This window comes from Camelina sativa, chromosome 14 (assembly GCF_000633955.1).
Source record: "Camelina sativa cultivar DH55 chromosome 14, Cs, whole genome shotgun sequence".
Classification (NCBI taxonomy): domain Eukaryota; kingdom Viridiplantae; phylum Streptophyta; class Magnoliopsida; order Brassicales; family Brassicaceae; genus Camelina; species Camelina sativa.
In genome coordinates this window covers 24,807,953-24,825,859 of record NC_025698.1, presented here as the reverse complement: position 1 = coordinate 24,825,859, position 17,907 = coordinate 24,807,953, and the positions used below count along the sequence as shown (strand labels likewise).

Sequence of the window (17,907 nt, the reverse complement as noted above, 5' to 3'; positions counted from 1 at the left end):
TTGTTTTTATGATTCATTATAATTTTATTTTTTCTACATTTTAAGATCTATTTTACTATATTTAAAGTGAATAATTATAATACATATTATCCAATTATAGTTGAATATTTGTTAATTGTGTGGATACGTATTTGTGGATATCAATGTCTTATTACGTGGATACATATTTGTGGATATCAATGTCTTATTTGTGGATACTTATTTTTAAATCAAGTCCACATGGATGATGAATATATGGACATTCTTTGTATTTGGCTATGAACCGATGATTTATCATGGCTGATGATATGCAAATAGATTTTTCTTTTGATTATACCAGACAAAAAAAAGACAAATGAAAAAATCTGAAAGTTGTTGTCCAAGAGACAATGACCATATGGTCAGTTTATTTGTGGCATCAACAACTAATTCCCCTATGTTGCAAGTCTATAGCACAAAAAAAAAATCCAACTAGTCCATAAGCGTTTTGTTTCGAATACACATGTATTATGTGCACTTAGTTATGCTTATAAACTATAAAAGAAAAATCAGCAATAACAGTTTTTAGTAATGTCTAGTAACATATCTAAGTACAAACACAAGACAAACATATTTCACAACAATTTTTACTCCTCTTTGCTCTGCAAAACACAACCAATTGTGGGAGTGTGAGAGAATCTGCAATATCAAATACATGAATAGACGATGTGAAAACAAATTATTTGAACTGTTGGATCATAAGATAAACGAGTATGTTCAGTCATACAACCATCCACATAAAAACAATCCATGTTTATTCATACAAGTATACGACCATCCACACAAAACCTATCCACTCATCCATATCCATTAAGTTAGGGTTCATATATCCTTCTATACCACTTTATAGACACATAACCATCCATATTATGCTGAAAATCATATTGTTTTCAATAGAACTTATCTTCTTTTCGTAGAAAAAACTTATGTAAATAAAACCAAGCTTATTTACTTTAGCGGCATTATGTGTAATCTTAAATAAAATAAACGTAAAGCTACAAACGAAGTACATATATAGAGAGAGACACATGGGGTGAGAGATGACATTTGTTCTCATTTCAGATATGAATGTGAGAAAATAAAGCGTAATATGAGAAAACTACTAATAGAGATCGTGAACTGTCCATTATTGGTTGATCATTTGTTCACTATTAAATGGACACAAGAATGTTTAACAAAACCATTGTTTTTGGTATATTGCTACCAAAAATACAGTCCACTATTCAACCATCACACCTATTTTCCACTCTTCTACCTCTTCCATCATCCAAATGATGTGGATCAGTGACGTGATGCACACATGACATAGAGTAAGACTTGACATAAAAAAGAAGAAGGTATAAAATGAAAATCATAGCAAGAACAAATGTGGAGGCAACAATAAAATACTGACCAAGAAGCAGGAGCTAGACAATGTGGATCAAAAGAAGAGCTTGTCAAGGAACACACAAAGCCAACACATTGTCCTACACCCTAAACCCTAAACCCTAAACCCTAAGCCTTAACCCCTAAACCCTAAACCCTAAACCCTAAACCCTTAAACCTAAATCCTAAACCTTAAATCATAAACCTTTAACCCTAAACCGTAAACCTTAAACCCTTAACCCTAAATCCTAAAATCTAAACCCTTAACTCTAAACCGTAAACTTTAAACCCTAAACTTAATTTGACATAAATTAACAAAACTTAGCTAAAACTTAAGAATTTTTTAGTAGAAACCATATTATAACTTGAACAAGCAAATTACATTTTATTATTGTTTATATCAAAATATTTTTGTTTCAATTTTTTCTCAAAATTTTGTAATGAACATCTAAGCATATCCTAGAAACTGTGACCACATGGATATATATGATCAAAATGTCCAAAAAAAATGAATTAGTACGAATCTAACTGACACCCATAAAGTTGGAAAATTTTGACCTTAAACTTTGGACAGAAGATTTACGAAACCATATTATCATTGTTTTGTGGACATCAACTTTTGAGCTTGCTTGATTCCACAAGGATCTGACCATATAATAGTTATTGCCTGGACATAAAAAAATGTGTTTTAAAAATTGATGGTGTTATACACAGCCACAAGAAAAAAAAATGATGATGTGGATACCAACCTTTTAAAGATCACAAAGTTATACGGCTGGCTATAAAAGAGCAAAAGTTAACTAGTTCTAGTACTTTACATTGGTCATGAGGATCTTAGTCTTGAATTTCGATTGTAAATTTTTCATTCTTCTTGTCTACATAAATCTACAACAATGTTTATTACAAAAGCCTTAGTTTGACATTTATTCTTTTGACCAGTGTTCATCAACCAGATTCAATCTCAAATCCATTTAATTAATTCTTGGAGTAAATTTCAAATATTGATAGAAACAAATAAACTAAAAAGAACTCTAATTTTGACGGCTAACGCAAATACCAAATAATAATTACCAAATCTAGCTTAAATCTAAGATTCAATTACCAAATCTAGCTTAAATCAAAGAAAAGAACTTGTAATGCTCAGGAAACAAAAAAAATGCTCAGGAAACGAAGGTACATCAAAGAAGAGGAAGATGAGAGAGGAAAATTCTCGCAAAGCTCAATTCGTTATTATTTTGTTTAAATCAGCAATTGTACCACTAGATGATGAAAAAGGCGAAAGAGAAAAACCAATTAGACGATTCAAAGATAAAACCAAGTTTCGAGACTGCCATCACGGAACAACCTTTGTTCTTCGCATCGCAGCCATGAGTTGGAAATGACTCAGAATTAAGTAATTAAAAACATTATTCTCCACAGTCAAAAATCAAAGGTGTTAGATTGGTAAATGCTCTTCTTTGAAATAGTAAACCATAGTTCCCCAAAGTAGTAAACAATAAATTGCAGAGAAATTGAGATAGAGAAGAGCGATGAAAGAGAGAGGAGAGCGATAAAAGAGAGAGAAGGAGGTGAATTTGGTAACTAGAAGAAATTTTTAGTTTGATGGTATTGTTGTTAATAAAGTTGTAACTAGAGGGTAAAAAAGTTAATAGATATAGAAAAAGTGCCTTGTGGACAGAAAGTGTGCTATTGGGCAATTAAATGTATGAAAAGTGTGTTAGAATGCAATATTTCTAAAAAAATAGATATTATGGTTTGATATAATAATTATTTATAATACGTTCTAAAGGTATATCATTATATATATAGGTGAGAGTTTATGTTGCTTTTAATTATAAATAGTAAGGATTACAAAGTTTCTTTTGGTTGCTTTGTGGTTATTTTCAGTTTTGGGAATTCTTGATCACAAATATTTCGGAGTGGATGTAATTATTTGATCGATTTATTAAAAGATAATTAATAAACTAATAAATATTCCGGGTCAATCCGAGATCGGCGCGTTTTCAAGACTTAATCTAATGGCATTACATGTAATATTATCTAACTTTATGTCTACTTAATTAAAAATATTTCCCTTTTAATAGTATAGGTATATAGTAAATATATACTAAGGTTTTCATATTTTTTTCTGTTTTTTTCAATATGTATTAAGATGAATTAATTAACATAGGTTTTTTGGTTAAGAAAATTTAAAAATCTAAAATAAAAGATAATATTCAAAAATTAAATTAGATTTCTATAAATATCTCAAAATCTAGAACCATTTATATGATAGATATATGATATGTTTTTTTTTTTTTTTCAAAACTTGTTTTGTACTCCCCAATTAATAGAATAGATGGTGATTTTGTGATGAAAGGTTTATCTATAGAATGTTTATAAATGAATGATTTCAAAACAATTTGACAATTGAATGCCCTTTAACAAAAACAAAAACAAAAAAAAAATTTGACAATTAGCCCTTCCCTGCATTTAGATGATCGAATAAACATTGCATTTTATTTTGAATCTCTATTATATTATTTAAGCAACCCTTTAAACAAATAACCTTACTCTATTTAGTATATTACACAAAATGCCACTGTATTTAATTACCAAATATAATAATCTCATTTTAATATTAATTTGTTGTAACCATAAAACAGATTATTTATTAATACAGTTATTAAAAAAAAACTAATTCACGTAAATATTAATATAGTTATTTTTTTAGTATTTATTAACTGTTTTTTCTATTTTTCAACTCAAAAAATCTTATAAAATCAGAAAAAAAATCTTGAACAATATATATTTACGTGAAAGTATATTGGAAATATTTTAACAACAATATTTTAGAAAAAATATATATATTTAATGAAGTTATAACCAAATATTTTTGAAATTATTTAATAAAATTATTTTAACAGATTTCATTTATTATTTCAAAAATCTTAGGAAACAATAATAAACTATTTAAAACAATTATCAAACTTAATTTTATTCATAAAACTAAGATTAAATATATGCATCCCTAAATTGTTTAATAATAACATACATGTTTTAAAACTAAGATACAACATTGCTTATATTTTTAAAATATAAAATATTATATCTAATTTATTAAAAAAAGTTTTGTACTTCACATCGACGCAAAGAGATTATATTAAAATATAGGAAATTATAAATCTTATATTTTTTTTTTGTCAACAAAATCTTATATTTTATTAAATATTTTATATGTAACTAAAAAATAAATAAATAAGTTAAATCTAGATTTCAGAACATGACCGCTTCAATACAGGTTTTATTTATTTTTAGGATTTTACCAAATTTATATGATTCACGGATTTGAACATTTATTCAAAAAAATAATAGAATTATAAATAATTCAGAATACATTTATTCATAAACCAATTCAGAAAATCTCAATTTTATAATAAATATATTTTAATCAATTAAAATAAAATAAAAACTTACTTTTGTCAATACTTTCAATAAAACAATTATTCATAACATTAATATTAGATTATAACAAATGATATTTGAATAACTAGAAATTCAATCTTTCTTACACATAATTTTAACCTTAATTTTTCAAAAACATCTACACAAATGTTTTTACTAGAAAATTATAAATAATAATTATGATCAATTATAATATTATTTTTCCTTAAATAATTATTTTGATCATTCGAAATAAAAATAAAAATAATTATCCACGGAAAACTATTAAATCTCCACTATCTAAAAAATGCGGGTTACAATTTTTTTTAGTAAATTTTATACAATGGATGATCTTATTTTCTAAAAGATTTCACTCATTCACAAATTAATTCAAAATTTTAGAGGATTTGATATATATAATTTAATATAATGAGATGATTAACTAATCGACAAAATTTTCTATCGTAGGATAGGTAATATATTGTTCTGTCATACCATTCAAAACATATATATATAATTACGGGTTAACTTATTTGATACTTATAAATATTCAAATTTCATGATTTTGCACTGAGATCGATGAGTTTTAGTAATAAAAATATTTTATTATACTCCATTCTACCTTCCAATCATATAATTTTCTTGCACTTTAATTCATTTCTTACTTTGACTCAATACCGTTACAAATTGTAAAGCGGATCACGAGTAAATAAGGGTTTTCTTGATTCTACCAATTCTAAAAAAAATTAAGTAATTATACCCAAAATCTAATAATGGTAAATCGTTAAGTTTGTTGTACCGACTATAGTCGAAACCGAAGTATGAAACTAAGTAAATTAAATTTATAAATTATAAAATACATAGAATAAATCAAATAAAGATAATACTATTATTTTGTAACTAATAAATCAAAATTTACGTAAATATTTTTCCGCACTGCACAGTGCGGATTATCATCTAGTAGGAATATTATGATCGAATTAAAAGTAAAATGATTTTGTTAATACTTAAGAGTGGTAAGAGTTTATGATTGGAAAAAACTAAAAATATAAATCTATTAAAAAAAAAAAAAATCACATAATATCTACAAAAGCGTATGATTTGTAAATTTAAAAATAAAGGGGTAAAAAGAGAGCCCAGATATAAATTAAAGGTCAAATTGCAAATAGTCAAAAAACTTGTATTGCCTTTCTCCTTTATCCACTCGTTCGCCCGGCCAAAAAACCTTGCTAAAACCTTCTTCACTCACAGTCTCTGCCTCTGGTGAGATCTTGCCGGAAAGATATTTAAATGTCGTCTTCCAGAATATTCCTAGTCGGAAATACAATCTTCCGGCCTCACAAGCCCTCGTTTCCCCTCTCTTTCAATCGCTTCCCGTCCGTTGTATCTCTCCGCTACCGATGCTTCTCCAGTGACGCCGCCACCGCAGTAGCAACCACCGTGGATTCGGATTTATTGTCTCATCCTCCTCCTCCTCATCCATGGCCAGAGTGGGTAACTTTCGTCGATCGTTTGAAGACGAAAGGATATTTTACCAAAGACACCGAAGATGATACGGTTTACCAGGAGATGAATCTAGTTAAAGACGCTTGTCTCAGCTTCGCTCGTGATCGATACGACCTTCTCAGGTTTACAATTTCTCTAATTTTATCAATCTTTAGTGTTGAAACTGATGATGTTGTTACTCTCTCTTCTTGATGCAGATCCTTAACATCGGGAGATGTACAAGCTCTTGTAGAGCGTGGATGCCCTAATCTATTCAGAAAAACTGTGAATTCATCTAAAAGGATTCGAGCTCATGTTCGATTAGACGAAGGAGATGTATGTAATGTACCCTTGTTGCATTTTGAGCTATGGAGTTGTTAATACTTCAGTTAAGAGATATCTTAACCTATAAGAAAAATGTTTCCTTTTTTGATTTAGGTTTGTGGTTCTTGTGATCTTCGTAGCTCGTGTGATAGAGCTTATGTGATACTTAAGGATACAGAAGCTGATGCTCGAACTGTTGATGTTATGCGTTTGCTGTTGTTCAATGCGCTTGATTCGATTGTTATCTCTCGTGGTGAGATTCCACCTGGTAAAGAACTTATTCATGAGTCTGCAAGAAGACTTCTTTTAGAGTTGGTTGAGTTTAGTGAGAAGCCTCTAAGTCCTGCCTTGCCTAAACCTTCTTCCAAGGAATCTTTGCCTCCAAAAGAGAGGGCTTTTAAATCAAGGAATGATGAGCCTTCTTCTCAGCGTGTGGCTTTTAAATCGAGGAATGATGAGCCTTCTTCTCAACGTGTGGCGTTGAGGAATGATGAGCCTTCTCAACGTGATCGACTTCATTACAGTGCAGATTGGGCTTGTCCCAGGTAAGTTATTTCTAAGAATGATTAGCTTTGTATGCCTTGTCTCTAGAGAAATTAGACTGCTTCTATATACACGGTGAATCCATTGTTTAGTTTCCTAAGCTCTTGTCTTCTAGATAATGTCGTATCTGAGGTTGCAATAATGGTGTCAGCTTCTTTGGATGGAGAGGTTAAAACATTGGTTTGAGATATTAGTGTTTTTTTCAGTAAATTGACTTAATTTTGGGGGTTTTCTGCCTCTTTGTTCCTCTGCAGATGTGACTTTGTGAACTTTGCTAGAAATGAAAGATGCCGAGAATGCAATGAAGTCGCTGACAGACGACCTGCTGCTACTGTTGTCAAGGAAGGTGACTGGCTATGTCCTGAGTAAGTCTAAATCTGAAAATTACCAGTTTCTCTCGAAATCAAAAGTATAGACTTTTATATCACACCCTCATTGGTTATTTCCATGCTGACTCCGCAGGTGCAGTTTCTTAAACTTCACAAGAAACCAGAGCTGTCTGAAATGTAAAGCAAAGGGACCAAAGAAAACTTCAATGGTGAATGTTGTTGAAATGAAAAAAGGAGACTGGAACTGCACTGGGTAAGTTTCCCTTACCTCTCAAAGCCTTTACAATATCATTTTTATTTTGCTTCTACGTCTTAGCGTTTGCTTAAGACCATCAGCTGTATCTGCCCCTTAGTCTTTATTTCTGTCTGCTAAGAATTGAAAGTGTGTAAAGGTCATGGTGTCTTACTATCTTTGCTCGATTGCTCTGTACTGATCAGACTGTTTTGTATGTATATTTTCAGGTGTGGATATATGAACTTTGCTAGCAATAAACAGTGTCGACAGTGCCGAGAACAACGTAACAAGACACTAGCAGAGCCTGGAGATTGGGAATGCCCCTCGTGCGTCTCACTTTCTGTCTCAATTTCTTATTTAGTAATTTGGTATCTTCATATCCTAAACCAAACATTCTTGTTCCCATTGGCTCATGTTAATTTTGCAGATGCGACTTCGTGAACTTTAGGAGAAACGATGCTTGCAAGAAATGCGAGTGCAAACGACCAAGCGAAGCCAATACCGATCAAGAAGACCATACATGGAAGCGACCCGCCTTGCTGTAAACTTATGCTTATGGACTTGCCAGATTTACAGCTTGCTACTTCCTTTCAACTTGTTATACTTTCTTCCTCTCTTCGTTGAGTTCCCAAATTTCCAAACATAAAAACAATTTTGAAGTAGAAAAATGGAAACGTAGTTTGTAGTCACGTTTATCGTCAAAGCTATTTTATATAGTCAAGTACAAACTATGTTATCTCTAATACAAAACAAGCCATGCTTATACTTCTACATAAGCTTCAGGGCCACACAAAAAAGTGCTAGTTTTTCGTTAGGAGTAGACCTTAGCTACTAACAACATGAGAAAGACATAAGTTATGCACAAAACAACTAAGATAACGATAAGATCTGATTCATCAGTTAGCCTCCATTTGAAATTTCACCTTCAGATTCCTTTTTCCCTCTTCTTTATCTTCCGAACCATGTTCCTTGAGACATGATTTTGGTGCCTCCTGAGACAAAAGAACGTCGTTTACTTCATTGTCTTCCTCAAAGGCGTCCAGGCGGTACGTAACTTTACATCGTCCTAGTCTAAACTTTTTGGTCCTAGCAAATTGATAAGCCGTCACTGCATCTATACTCTGCATGAATACTACTTTCGCAGAGCTTTTCTCTGGGCTTACATCAGTTCTTGAAGCATCTATTTTCCCAAACACACTGAACCTCTTCAACACTTCTGATTTGGATGGGATATCCCCATGTCTACTCAAGAACTTCATTCTCAAACATTTTGGATTAGCAAGCCGCATATCTTTCATCAGGTGTAGATTCAGTGTTTTATCAGTAGAAATAGATTGTTGGGCTGCTCTCTTCTTTCTCATGGAGTTACGTGCAGATGCTTTGTTTCGACTTGCTTTCCTTTTGACTCCAATGGATCTGACATTATCAACTGATCTCATCTGGCTTTCAACAGTTCTTGCAGCATCCAAATCTTGTAATTGTTCTGCAGGTGCAATGCCTGCATCATCAGAACTGAATTCTTTGTTTGAAGTGCCTGAAATATGTCGCGAAGTCTGTCCTACCTCCACTATATGCGACTCGAATGCATCGTCAGACCAGTTTCCTTGTGTTCCATTAAAACTCTTCCTACCTAACGACTGCTCGTTGATGGACTTGGCACTGAGTATAGAACTATCAAGCTTGTCTCTTGGGTTAGCATATGTTTTTCTCATTGAACAAGCTAGAGTATGACAGGCTCCCGGAACAACAAAAGAAACAGGCTTTGCCAAATATGCCTTGTCGTTACTCGCATCAAGCAAGGGTGACAACTGTTTTGCGGATGTCACAGTTGTATCAACCAAACCAATGATGTCATCATGAGTTTCAATCATAAGATCAGAAGGTTCTTCTGATACATCAACTTTTGGTCGAGCAGTGTTAGTGTTGTCTTCCTCTATCATATCTTCAACAGAAGGTTCTGAATTCAGTAAGCAGACACTGTGCTCAACTTGACACCCTCTACTCTTGGACCGGTGACCATCATCTTCATGAACAGCTGTCCTAGTTGTTTGTTTAACGGATGTCACAGTTGTATCAACCAAACCAATGATGTCATCATGAGTTCCAATCATAACATCAGAAGGTTCTTCTGACACATCAACTCTTGGTCGAGCAGTGTTATTGGTGTCTTCCTCTATCATATCTTCAACAGCAGGTTCTGAATTCAGTAAGCAGACACTCTGCTCAACTTGACACCCTCTACTTTTCGACTGGTGACCATCATCTTCATGAACAGCTGTCCTAGCCATAGTTTCACAAGCTCGCATGGTGCTAGAATAAGAGTCAGGGTTCCTCGTATTCCATGTGCTAGAATATGAGTTAATTCGAGGGTTCCTCGTATTCCATGTGCTAGAACAAGAGCTAATTCGAGGGTTCCTCGTATTCCATGTGCTAGAATAAGAGTTATCGACAGACTGGTCAGATGAATAACAATGGATATCCTTCGGCAATGGACTCAAATCGCTACTGTTTTCCACGTCTGCATCCCATGTTGTAGGAAACATATAATCCAGGTCCACGCAGTACATCGTGTTTGAGGGATCAAGATACCAATCTGATTCTTCAGATCTGTCCATTAGTCTTGCACCTGTGCACATATTCACAGAATCATTTAAGAATACAAATCACAGAAATATCTGTCAATCAATACTGCACCTTGGTCTAGTTCTGAACAGAGCATATAAATTTAACACTCAAATCTGGCTTCTTTAAGTTCCTCTAAAACTACTCGAACAAAACAGTATCAATAGCTCTAAAGCATATAGAGAACAACACCAAATGTGTCTTCTTTCCCAATTGAACTGAGCATAAACATAAGTAGTAACACAAAAACAACAAAACCACAAAAAAAAAAAAAAAGAAGAGATTTTTCACACTTACTTGCTCTGATTTCCTCATAGACAGATGCAGAACGCTTAAAATCAACAGCGTACCGCCGAAAACTAAGGATCTGAGCGCTCGAGCTATTAGTATTAGCTAAACTCCTTAGAGGCACTTGTATCGAAACGGCCATATCTCGAACAAAACACAGAGCCGAATCAGATGAGTTTGGAAACCACGATAGAGAACTTTCACTATCGAAGTACGGCGATTCAATAAGCGGCTGACACGGACACCATAACCCAAACGAGATATTCCAAAAGTGAGCTCGCAGTGCTCGATTCACAAACCGACGAAACCTCCTCGAATCTGAAACCAGGGCTTCGAAATTGCGATCGAAGCTTCGGAGACATGGCTTTGGAACGTAGCGCGGCTCAATCAGGCCGAAGAACGAGACTAGAATTCCAACCGGTACGGATGAATTAAGAATCCGACCCGGAATCCATGTATCTGACAAGCTCAGGTTTACCCAAACTAGCTCCCCTCTCTCCCACATCTTCTTCTTCTCTGATGAAATTAGGGTTTAAAGCTTTCTCTCTCTGATACCATCACAGTGACAAGACAAGAGAGAAGAAGTTGTAAAAGCTGTGTGTAATAACGTCTCTTCTTAAGCTTTTTGTAATTTAATTGAATTGCACTTCATGATGTTTCAAACTCTCAAGAACTGACTACACGCCGTTTATTAAAGTTTTGCTGTTTTTATATTACGAAAGAGAACTTCTTGCCGTTTCATTTATTCCGCCGTTGAAAACCACAAAAAGCCGCTGCTCTGCTTAGCTTCGGTGCTTCAATGGCGACGGCGACGACGGTGAATATCAAACTTTCAAGATCAAGCCGTATCTATCGCTCTTACGTATGTAATCGAATCTCTTTCTTATGATCACGATATCAATGGCGATTACGAATTTGAAACCCTCCGGTTTTTGAATTATTGACTCAGGAACCAGTGGAAGGAAGAATTGTGATCAAATCTGCGAATTCGATTTCGCATCAAACGATACGTTTATCCGTCAATGGATCAGTCAACTTGCAGGTTTCAGATTCTCTCTCTCGATTAAGCCTTTGTTCGATTTGGTTCCAACGAGTTAAATCTATCTTCCTCACTCCTACAGGTTCGTGGAGGATCAGCTGGAGTTATCGAGTCTTTCTATGGAGTCATCAAACCCATTCAAATCGTGTAAGCATTTGTAGGTTCTTGAATTGATTACTTGATGTTTAATTACTTGAGCTGAAGCAAAGAATTCGAGTTTTGGCCACAGCAAGAAGACAATCGAAGTTGGATCCTCTGGTAAAATCGCTGCTGGAACTACAGAGGTAACAACACAGTCCCATTGAGTGAGAGAAAGCTAAGCTCTAGATACCAAACCTCTCTGTGTGGTTGTGTTTGTTGATGTAGATACCATTCTCTTTGAATCTGAGGGAGCCTGGGATTGTAGAGAAGTTCTATGAGACATTTCATGGAACAAATATTAACATCCAAGTCAGTAAATTTTGATCATTTTTTTTTAGAAAAGATTTTTAGATTTTATTTCATCTGAGGATTGGGAAAAAATTGATGCAAAATCTGTGATAGTATCTATTAACTGTAGATATACCACGAGGATACTTGCACAAACCTTTGTCTGCAACGGTGGAGTTTATTATTGAGGGCAGTAGAGGTAACCTTGTTTTTTTACTGACTTCATTGATGTTTCTAGGATAAACTTGAATTGTTTTGTGATGTTTTTTCATCGGTTTTTGGTTGAAGTTGATCTTCCGGAGCGGCCAATTCCTCCGGAAATGGTCATCTTCTACATTACTCAAGACACTCAGAGACATCCGTTGCTCCCAGAGATTAAGACAGGTTTGTTCTTCCAACAACTTCACTCTAGATTGGAGATTTTTTGATCTGGTAATGAGAGAAGTAATCTGACTATTGATCTCCCTAGGTGGTTTCCGAGTTACCGGAAAATTAGCCACCCAATGCTCTTTGCAGGATCCACTCAGTGGCGAGTTAACAGTGGAAGCATCATCAGTTCCTATTACTTCTATCGACATTCACCTACTCCGTGTCGAGTCGATAATTGTAGGGGAAAGGATTGTCACTGAGACCTCTTTGATTCAGTCTACACAGGTGTTAACTATGACCATTTTTGTTTGTTTATGTAACAATCGTAATATCTAAATGATTTGCTAATTGAGTACCTGTTCAGATTGCAGATGGAGATGTGTGCCGTAACATGACTTTACCCATTTACGTTGTACTTCCTCGGCTTCTGATGTGTCCTTCCGTTTTCGCAGGGTAAGTTTCTTTGCTTCATTTTCAATAAACCTAGGCAGTTGATCGAAGCAAATGAATCTCTAACTAGTATATACTATCGAAACTGCGATATTGATGATCATTCCTGTCTTTGTCGAACAGTCCCTTCTCGGTGGAATTCAAGGTCTGCCTCACCATAAGTTTCAAATCAAAGCTAGCCAAAGCACAACCGAAGTCAGATCCAACTGCTCCCCGACTATGGGTGAGAAAGCAAACTTTTTTCTTTCTTTTCTTCGCTTGTGATTTGGATCATATGATAAACAATTCATGTGAGATTTTCCAGATGGCACTGGAGAGATTACCGCTGGAACTTGTCCGGACAAAGCGAGATCAGTTTAGCTGCTAAAGAACAAGCTAACATATCAGGTCAAGGCATGTTTCTTTGTTTGTCATACGACTCATACGCTTACACTTGGGATTGGAGTTGGATGCTTATTGGCTTGCTCTGCCTGCCAAATTTACGCGGTTTTTTTTTTGTGTCTGTACAAATTCTGATTTTTTTACCCTGCCAGTGTGTTAAGGTAGACTTCAAGATGTTCCTACTACACACCATGACACCATAGGCTCCAAATGAAATATACTATGTTTTAAAAAGGGAAAGAATGACTCAAAACAGAGAGGGATTAAGAGATAATTTTAACCCAAAAACAAATTGAATCAAATGAACGAATATGAACAATGTACATGTGTGATGTATATACATAGATAGAGAAAGTGACCAGTAAAAGAACTAACGGAAAGGCAAACAAAGACTTATCTCCTGTATCTTACAGCCAACGGCCATCGTGTGGAATTAGGGTGAAGAGCTTTCAGCAAAGCTACAAACTTCAGTGCATTCTCTTTGCTGCACCACTTGAGCTTCCATGCAACTGAATTCACTGTTTTTTTCTCTATGATCTTCAATGACACAACAGTTCCTTCCGATTCAACAATCTGAACAAAAACAATACTCATTGAAGTTTGTACAAGGAAGTTGACATCTCATCTCGATGAAGTATGAGCAAAAAGGGAAGAAGAATGAAGAAACTGATTACCATCTCAGATATAGCATAAATAGAGCAGCACGAGTCCAGCAAGAAATATGGAGCAGAAGAAGAATAAGCAGCTCGAGAACTAAGTTCTGCGAAGTCCTCATTACAGATAAAGAGACGCCTACCAGCCACAAGTAGCGACCGCCAAAGCCACGGCACTTCTGTTTAGTTTAAATCAAACAAAAATCTTAGTGGTCAATCAGTGATAGCTTTTATTTGGAGGTTTTGGACGCAGTGAACATAATAATACAACAACAATAGTGATGAAACTGTTCTGCTTCATGATTCATGATTCAGAGTGAACTTTATCTGAAGCATTTAAGTAAAAAACAGGGACCCAATACATTTTATCTGGTAAGGTTCTCGATCTCATGTAATATGAACCAGAGAAAAAAAATGAGGGGGAGGGATATGGCATATCGAGAATATTAATCCTACAGTCTAGGTGGCCAATGTGAGCATGATTTGGCCTAAACACAGGTTTGCAGAATTATCGACAAAAAAATACTCTTTTGAGGTTTAATCACATTTAGTTTCAGGGGGGAGATGTAACTTTTCATGAACCATTTTTATCAATCTAGGATATCATAGTTAGACAAGAGAGTATATACCTCCAAGAGTGCTGCTCTGAAAATGGAGAACATTGTACTGGAATATACTCAACTGCAAACCTCCACATATTTCTTTCTCAAACAAGTCCACCTGAATATTCTCCAGACTGCCATTAACATGGAAGAGAAATTATGACAGCAAAAATTTACATAGCCGACTCTGAGTTGAAAGTTAAATAGCCTACCTTTGCAAAGAACATTTAAACTCTGTAGCATGGGAATCAGAAACTTGTATGAAATTGAGTAATTCTGTTGTTTTCTCAATGCACTTCGTTACGAATATGTATTCTACATCCTCCCAAAAGTGTAGCCTACCTAGAAGGAAAGAGAAAGGTTCAAGGACATGGACAATGGATAACAAAACCAAATCTACAATGTCGAATCAGAAGAAAAAGACTAACATCACAAACTGAAGTCCTAGACCAACTGAAACGTCTTGCAATTCCTTGGTTTTATGGCAACACAGTACACTTAAGGTTTTTCCTGCAGTCACCCATCGCCATTAAGGACTCAGCATTATTAAAATAACGTGCTAGGCAATGAACACAGCTGATTAGTCTAACCTTCATAATCAGTAGCCATACCTACGAGTAGCACGTACAGCTTGTCTTGGCTACTCAGCAGCAACAGTGCTTCCCTGTATTTCAGAATATTGTCAGAAGGGTAGCGAAAATATAACTCATGATACGATGTGGCTTCTCAAACCAGCTATGAAGCAAAAGCCGAAACTCAGAGACGGCTTCTCTCACTCATCACTCATCTAAGGGAGCCCAAAACATCTAATACTAAGACTATCGTGTAGTTCTGCAAGTAAATTGAATATTAAGTAAGCTTAGCCATACTGAGAAGAATGAAATCACTTTTTTCCTTTGGAAGTCAGGAATCAGATATGGATACTAATGTATAAACCTATTGAAGGGGACTCGCATTACTATCCTTTACCTATAAACTACAACCATGCAAATGGAACAATAACTCACCGTTGCTTGTATGTGGAACCTTCCTTTAGTATAAGATCGCAACTCATGTACATCCTACAAGTTTCTTGAGAACTGGAATCTGACAGATTAGCTGAAAAATATTCCTCTACTAAATCGCTTTTTCCTTCAAGTGCTCTTTCAGTCCCCAAAAATCTAATATTGCTATTACTACTACTACAAACTGTTGACAAACTTCCCCGCAAATGATCAGAAATACACTCATCTTCACCGGAATCACTGATTTCTACATCATTCCTGAGAGATGTCTCTCCACTGAGAATGCAACTTTCCTCTTTCTGCAGAGAAACAAATCTTTTTATTGGTTTCCTTTTCCTTTTCTCAACCAAATGGTAAATCTGATTAACACCAGAATCAAGATCACCATTATGCAATCCAGAAACGTTAGTAGTATTCTCCTTCCCCGAGTCATCTGTCCTCAAAGTTTTACTTATGCTACCATTCTTCCGTTGAGAATCGAAAGAGCTCGTTCCGTTTGTTTCAGATTTATGAATCTGCTCCCTGAGTCTATTCACATAAAAATTATCTGTAAACCGCCCCTCTTCATGATTTGAATACTCAGACTCAGAGTCGTAGTTAGCATCTTCACTGCAGCTGCTTGTGCTATCAGATGATGCCACTGAAAAAGAATCTGCAGACAACTGCAAGATTTCTTCCACCAAGTTATGTCGTCGATATAAGACATCTTTCTGATAATGAGGGGGTGACCCAGGATATGTAGATCCCGTCATATCCTGGGTTATATCCAATGTTAACATGTTTCCATTTTCAGCTACTTTCTCGCTAACAAGTGTTGTAGGAAACAGGTTCTTTGATTCAACTGACAAGGTAACCATCTTATCGTGTAAACATTCCTGATGCTTCTGATTTAGATCTGTACTCTGAAGGCTTAATGAAGAGATGTCATCGGCTATCTTTTGTGTCTCATTACCTTCAACGTACTCCATATCATCCATACCAGTATTATGATCCACACATGAACCATTGCCTTCTAATTCTAAACCTTTCCTATAGCTCTTAGCTCTTGGAGCATGTAAAGACCCAGGCGCATATCTCGGTGTTCCACCACGATGCCTCGAGGTTTCTCTAATCTTTGAGTACTTCTTTTCCAAATTGATACCCGGACTGTCTTTGCTGACATCTGCAAAATCCTCTAGCGAATGATCCATCCACTCCTTGAACTCTCGTAACCACAGAACATTACGTTCTTTCTTCAGGTTTTCAACTTTACTGATAAGACCAAATATATCGGCTTCTTTACACTTCACATTCTCTTTGTTCTCGTGATCAATTGAAGCTGAATCTTCGTCAGAATTCACATAGGTACTCTTTTCCTCATAATCAATAGAAGCGAGACGGCAGATCTTTTTCTGTTAAAGGTTAAAACAGGAACATAATAAGCTTCTGATGATTATATATCAAACAAAACAAACCATGATAATGAAAAGCACAAATAAAGAAGTGGAATGCGATATCTCCGTGGCTCACAAATTTCTACAAAAAGCCATACCACAATGCCCAATTTCTTATTAGCTTGAATTTCTTTTCTTTCCATTTTTTTCATTTTTCTGAATTCTACTATCAAACAAATGAAAATAATCTATATATGTGTGAAAGTATATATAAATGGATTTGCGGCTGCTTACCTTTATTCTATTACAACTTCCTTCTTCATTTGCTTCCTCTCTAGCTAGAGAATAGAACCCGAGACTGGCAGGCTCCCACTGCCTGTGGGCTACAATGATGTGCCTCTTCCAAAATTCTCTAGTTCCTATATGTTTGCCATCTAGCTTCAGCTGAAAATCCGTACAACACAAGAGGCATTAAAAACAAGCAAAACCTCACATGATGCAATTTCTGCCTTCTCAACAAGATCTCAGGGTCTCTAAAACAAGAATATTAAAACTAAGCTTACATTATCCGGAAGAGCAATGTAGCTGAAGACATGCGCCCTGTACCATCGAGCACAACACACTGGATTTCCTTCTAACCACAATTCTTTAAGTGCTGAAAGACTCCAGAGGAACTCCAATTCTGAAAAGTTGGAGATAATATTGTAGGAAACATCGAGGCCTTCGAGTGACTTCAAGTTCTCAATCCCACGCAACGTAGTTAGAGCATTGTTCCTCAAAACAAGTTTTACAAGATGACATGATACCTGCATCGTGCAAAAACCAGAGTAAATGTTTCAGCTCCGATACATGATTTCAGAATTAAACCATCATACTCTCCCACTAAGGAGACAAGCTAGGCAGTTCAAATAAGGAACTATAAGTATACAAACTTCAAGGGAAATGTACTAAAACATTAGTAACATTGCATTTAAA

General features: G+C 35.1%; 4 protein-coding genes across 6 annotated transcripts in view; 2 read left to right on the top strand and 2 right to left on the bottom strand.

The window, feature by feature from the left end:
• On the top strand, window positions 6,004-8,411 carry LOC104742374 (zinc finger protein VAR3, chloroplastic). Its single transcript, XM_010463375.2, has 7 exons — window positions 6,004-6,434; window positions 6,510-6,627; window positions 6,730-7,160; window positions 7,413-7,523; window positions 7,621-7,740; window positions 7,950-8,048; window positions 8,150-8,411. Exons 1-7 carry the CDS (start codon window positions 6,097-6,099, stop codon window positions 8,265-8,267), a joined length of 1,335 nt encoding a protein of 444 aa, XP_010461677.1. The 5' UTR covers window positions 6,004-6,096; the 3' UTR covers window positions 8,268-8,411.
• Window positions 8,383-11,230, bottom strand: LOC104742375. The gene is made up of 2 exons (XM_010463376.2): window positions 10,642-11,230; window positions 8,383-10,348 (listed from the first exon to the last, which is right to left on the bottom strand). The coding sequence occupies exons 1-2, from the start codon at window positions 11,135-11,137 to the stop codon at window positions 8,619-8,621; spliced, it is 2,226 nt and encodes a 741-aa protein (XP_010461678.1). The 5' UTR covers window positions 11,138-11,230; the 3' UTR covers window positions 8,383-8,618.
• On the top strand, window positions 11,367-13,485 carry LOC104742371 (Down syndrome critical region protein 3 homolog). The gene is made up of 11 exons (XM_010463372.2): window positions 11,367-11,494; window positions 11,582-11,674; window positions 11,754-11,818; window positions 11,901-11,955; window positions 12,038-12,121; window positions 12,215-12,299; window positions 12,389-12,484; window positions 12,570-12,754; window positions 12,834-12,922; window positions 13,043-13,142; window positions 13,224-13,485. Exons 1-11 carry the CDS (start codon window positions 11,432-11,434, stop codon window positions 13,284-13,286), a joined length of 978 nt encoding a protein of 325 aa, XP_010461674.1. The 5' UTR covers window positions 11,367-11,431; the 3' UTR covers window positions 13,287-13,485.
• Window positions 13,572-17,907, bottom strand: part of LOC104742372 — a 5,424-nt gene continuing 1,088 nt past the window's right edge. The window contains exons 3-11 of one of the 3 annotated variants that reach the window (XM_010463373.2): window positions 17,496-17,738; window positions 17,227-17,376; window positions 15,563-16,950; window positions 15,146-15,219; window positions 14,984-15,065; window positions 14,768-14,893; window positions 14,583-14,689; window positions 13,975-14,132; window positions 13,572-13,873 (exon numbers count right to left, since the gene is read on the bottom strand). In XM_010463373.2, the coding sequence (XP_010461675.1) occupies window positions 13,694-13,873; window positions 13,975-14,132; window positions 14,583-14,689; window positions 14,768-14,893; window positions 14,984-15,065; window positions 15,146-15,219; window positions 15,563-16,950; window positions 17,227-17,376; window positions 17,496-17,738 (2,508 nt within the window). In that variant the 3' untranslated portion in view covers window positions 13,572-13,693. Of the gene's footprint in view, window positions 13,874-13,974; window positions 14,133-14,582; window positions 14,690-14,767; window positions 14,898-14,983; window positions 15,066-15,145; window positions 15,220-15,562; window positions 16,951-17,226; window positions 17,377-17,495; window positions 17,739-17,907 lie in introns of those variants that run through there. The other 2 variants (XM_019236244.1, XM_010463374.2) reach the window with 2 other exon arrangements.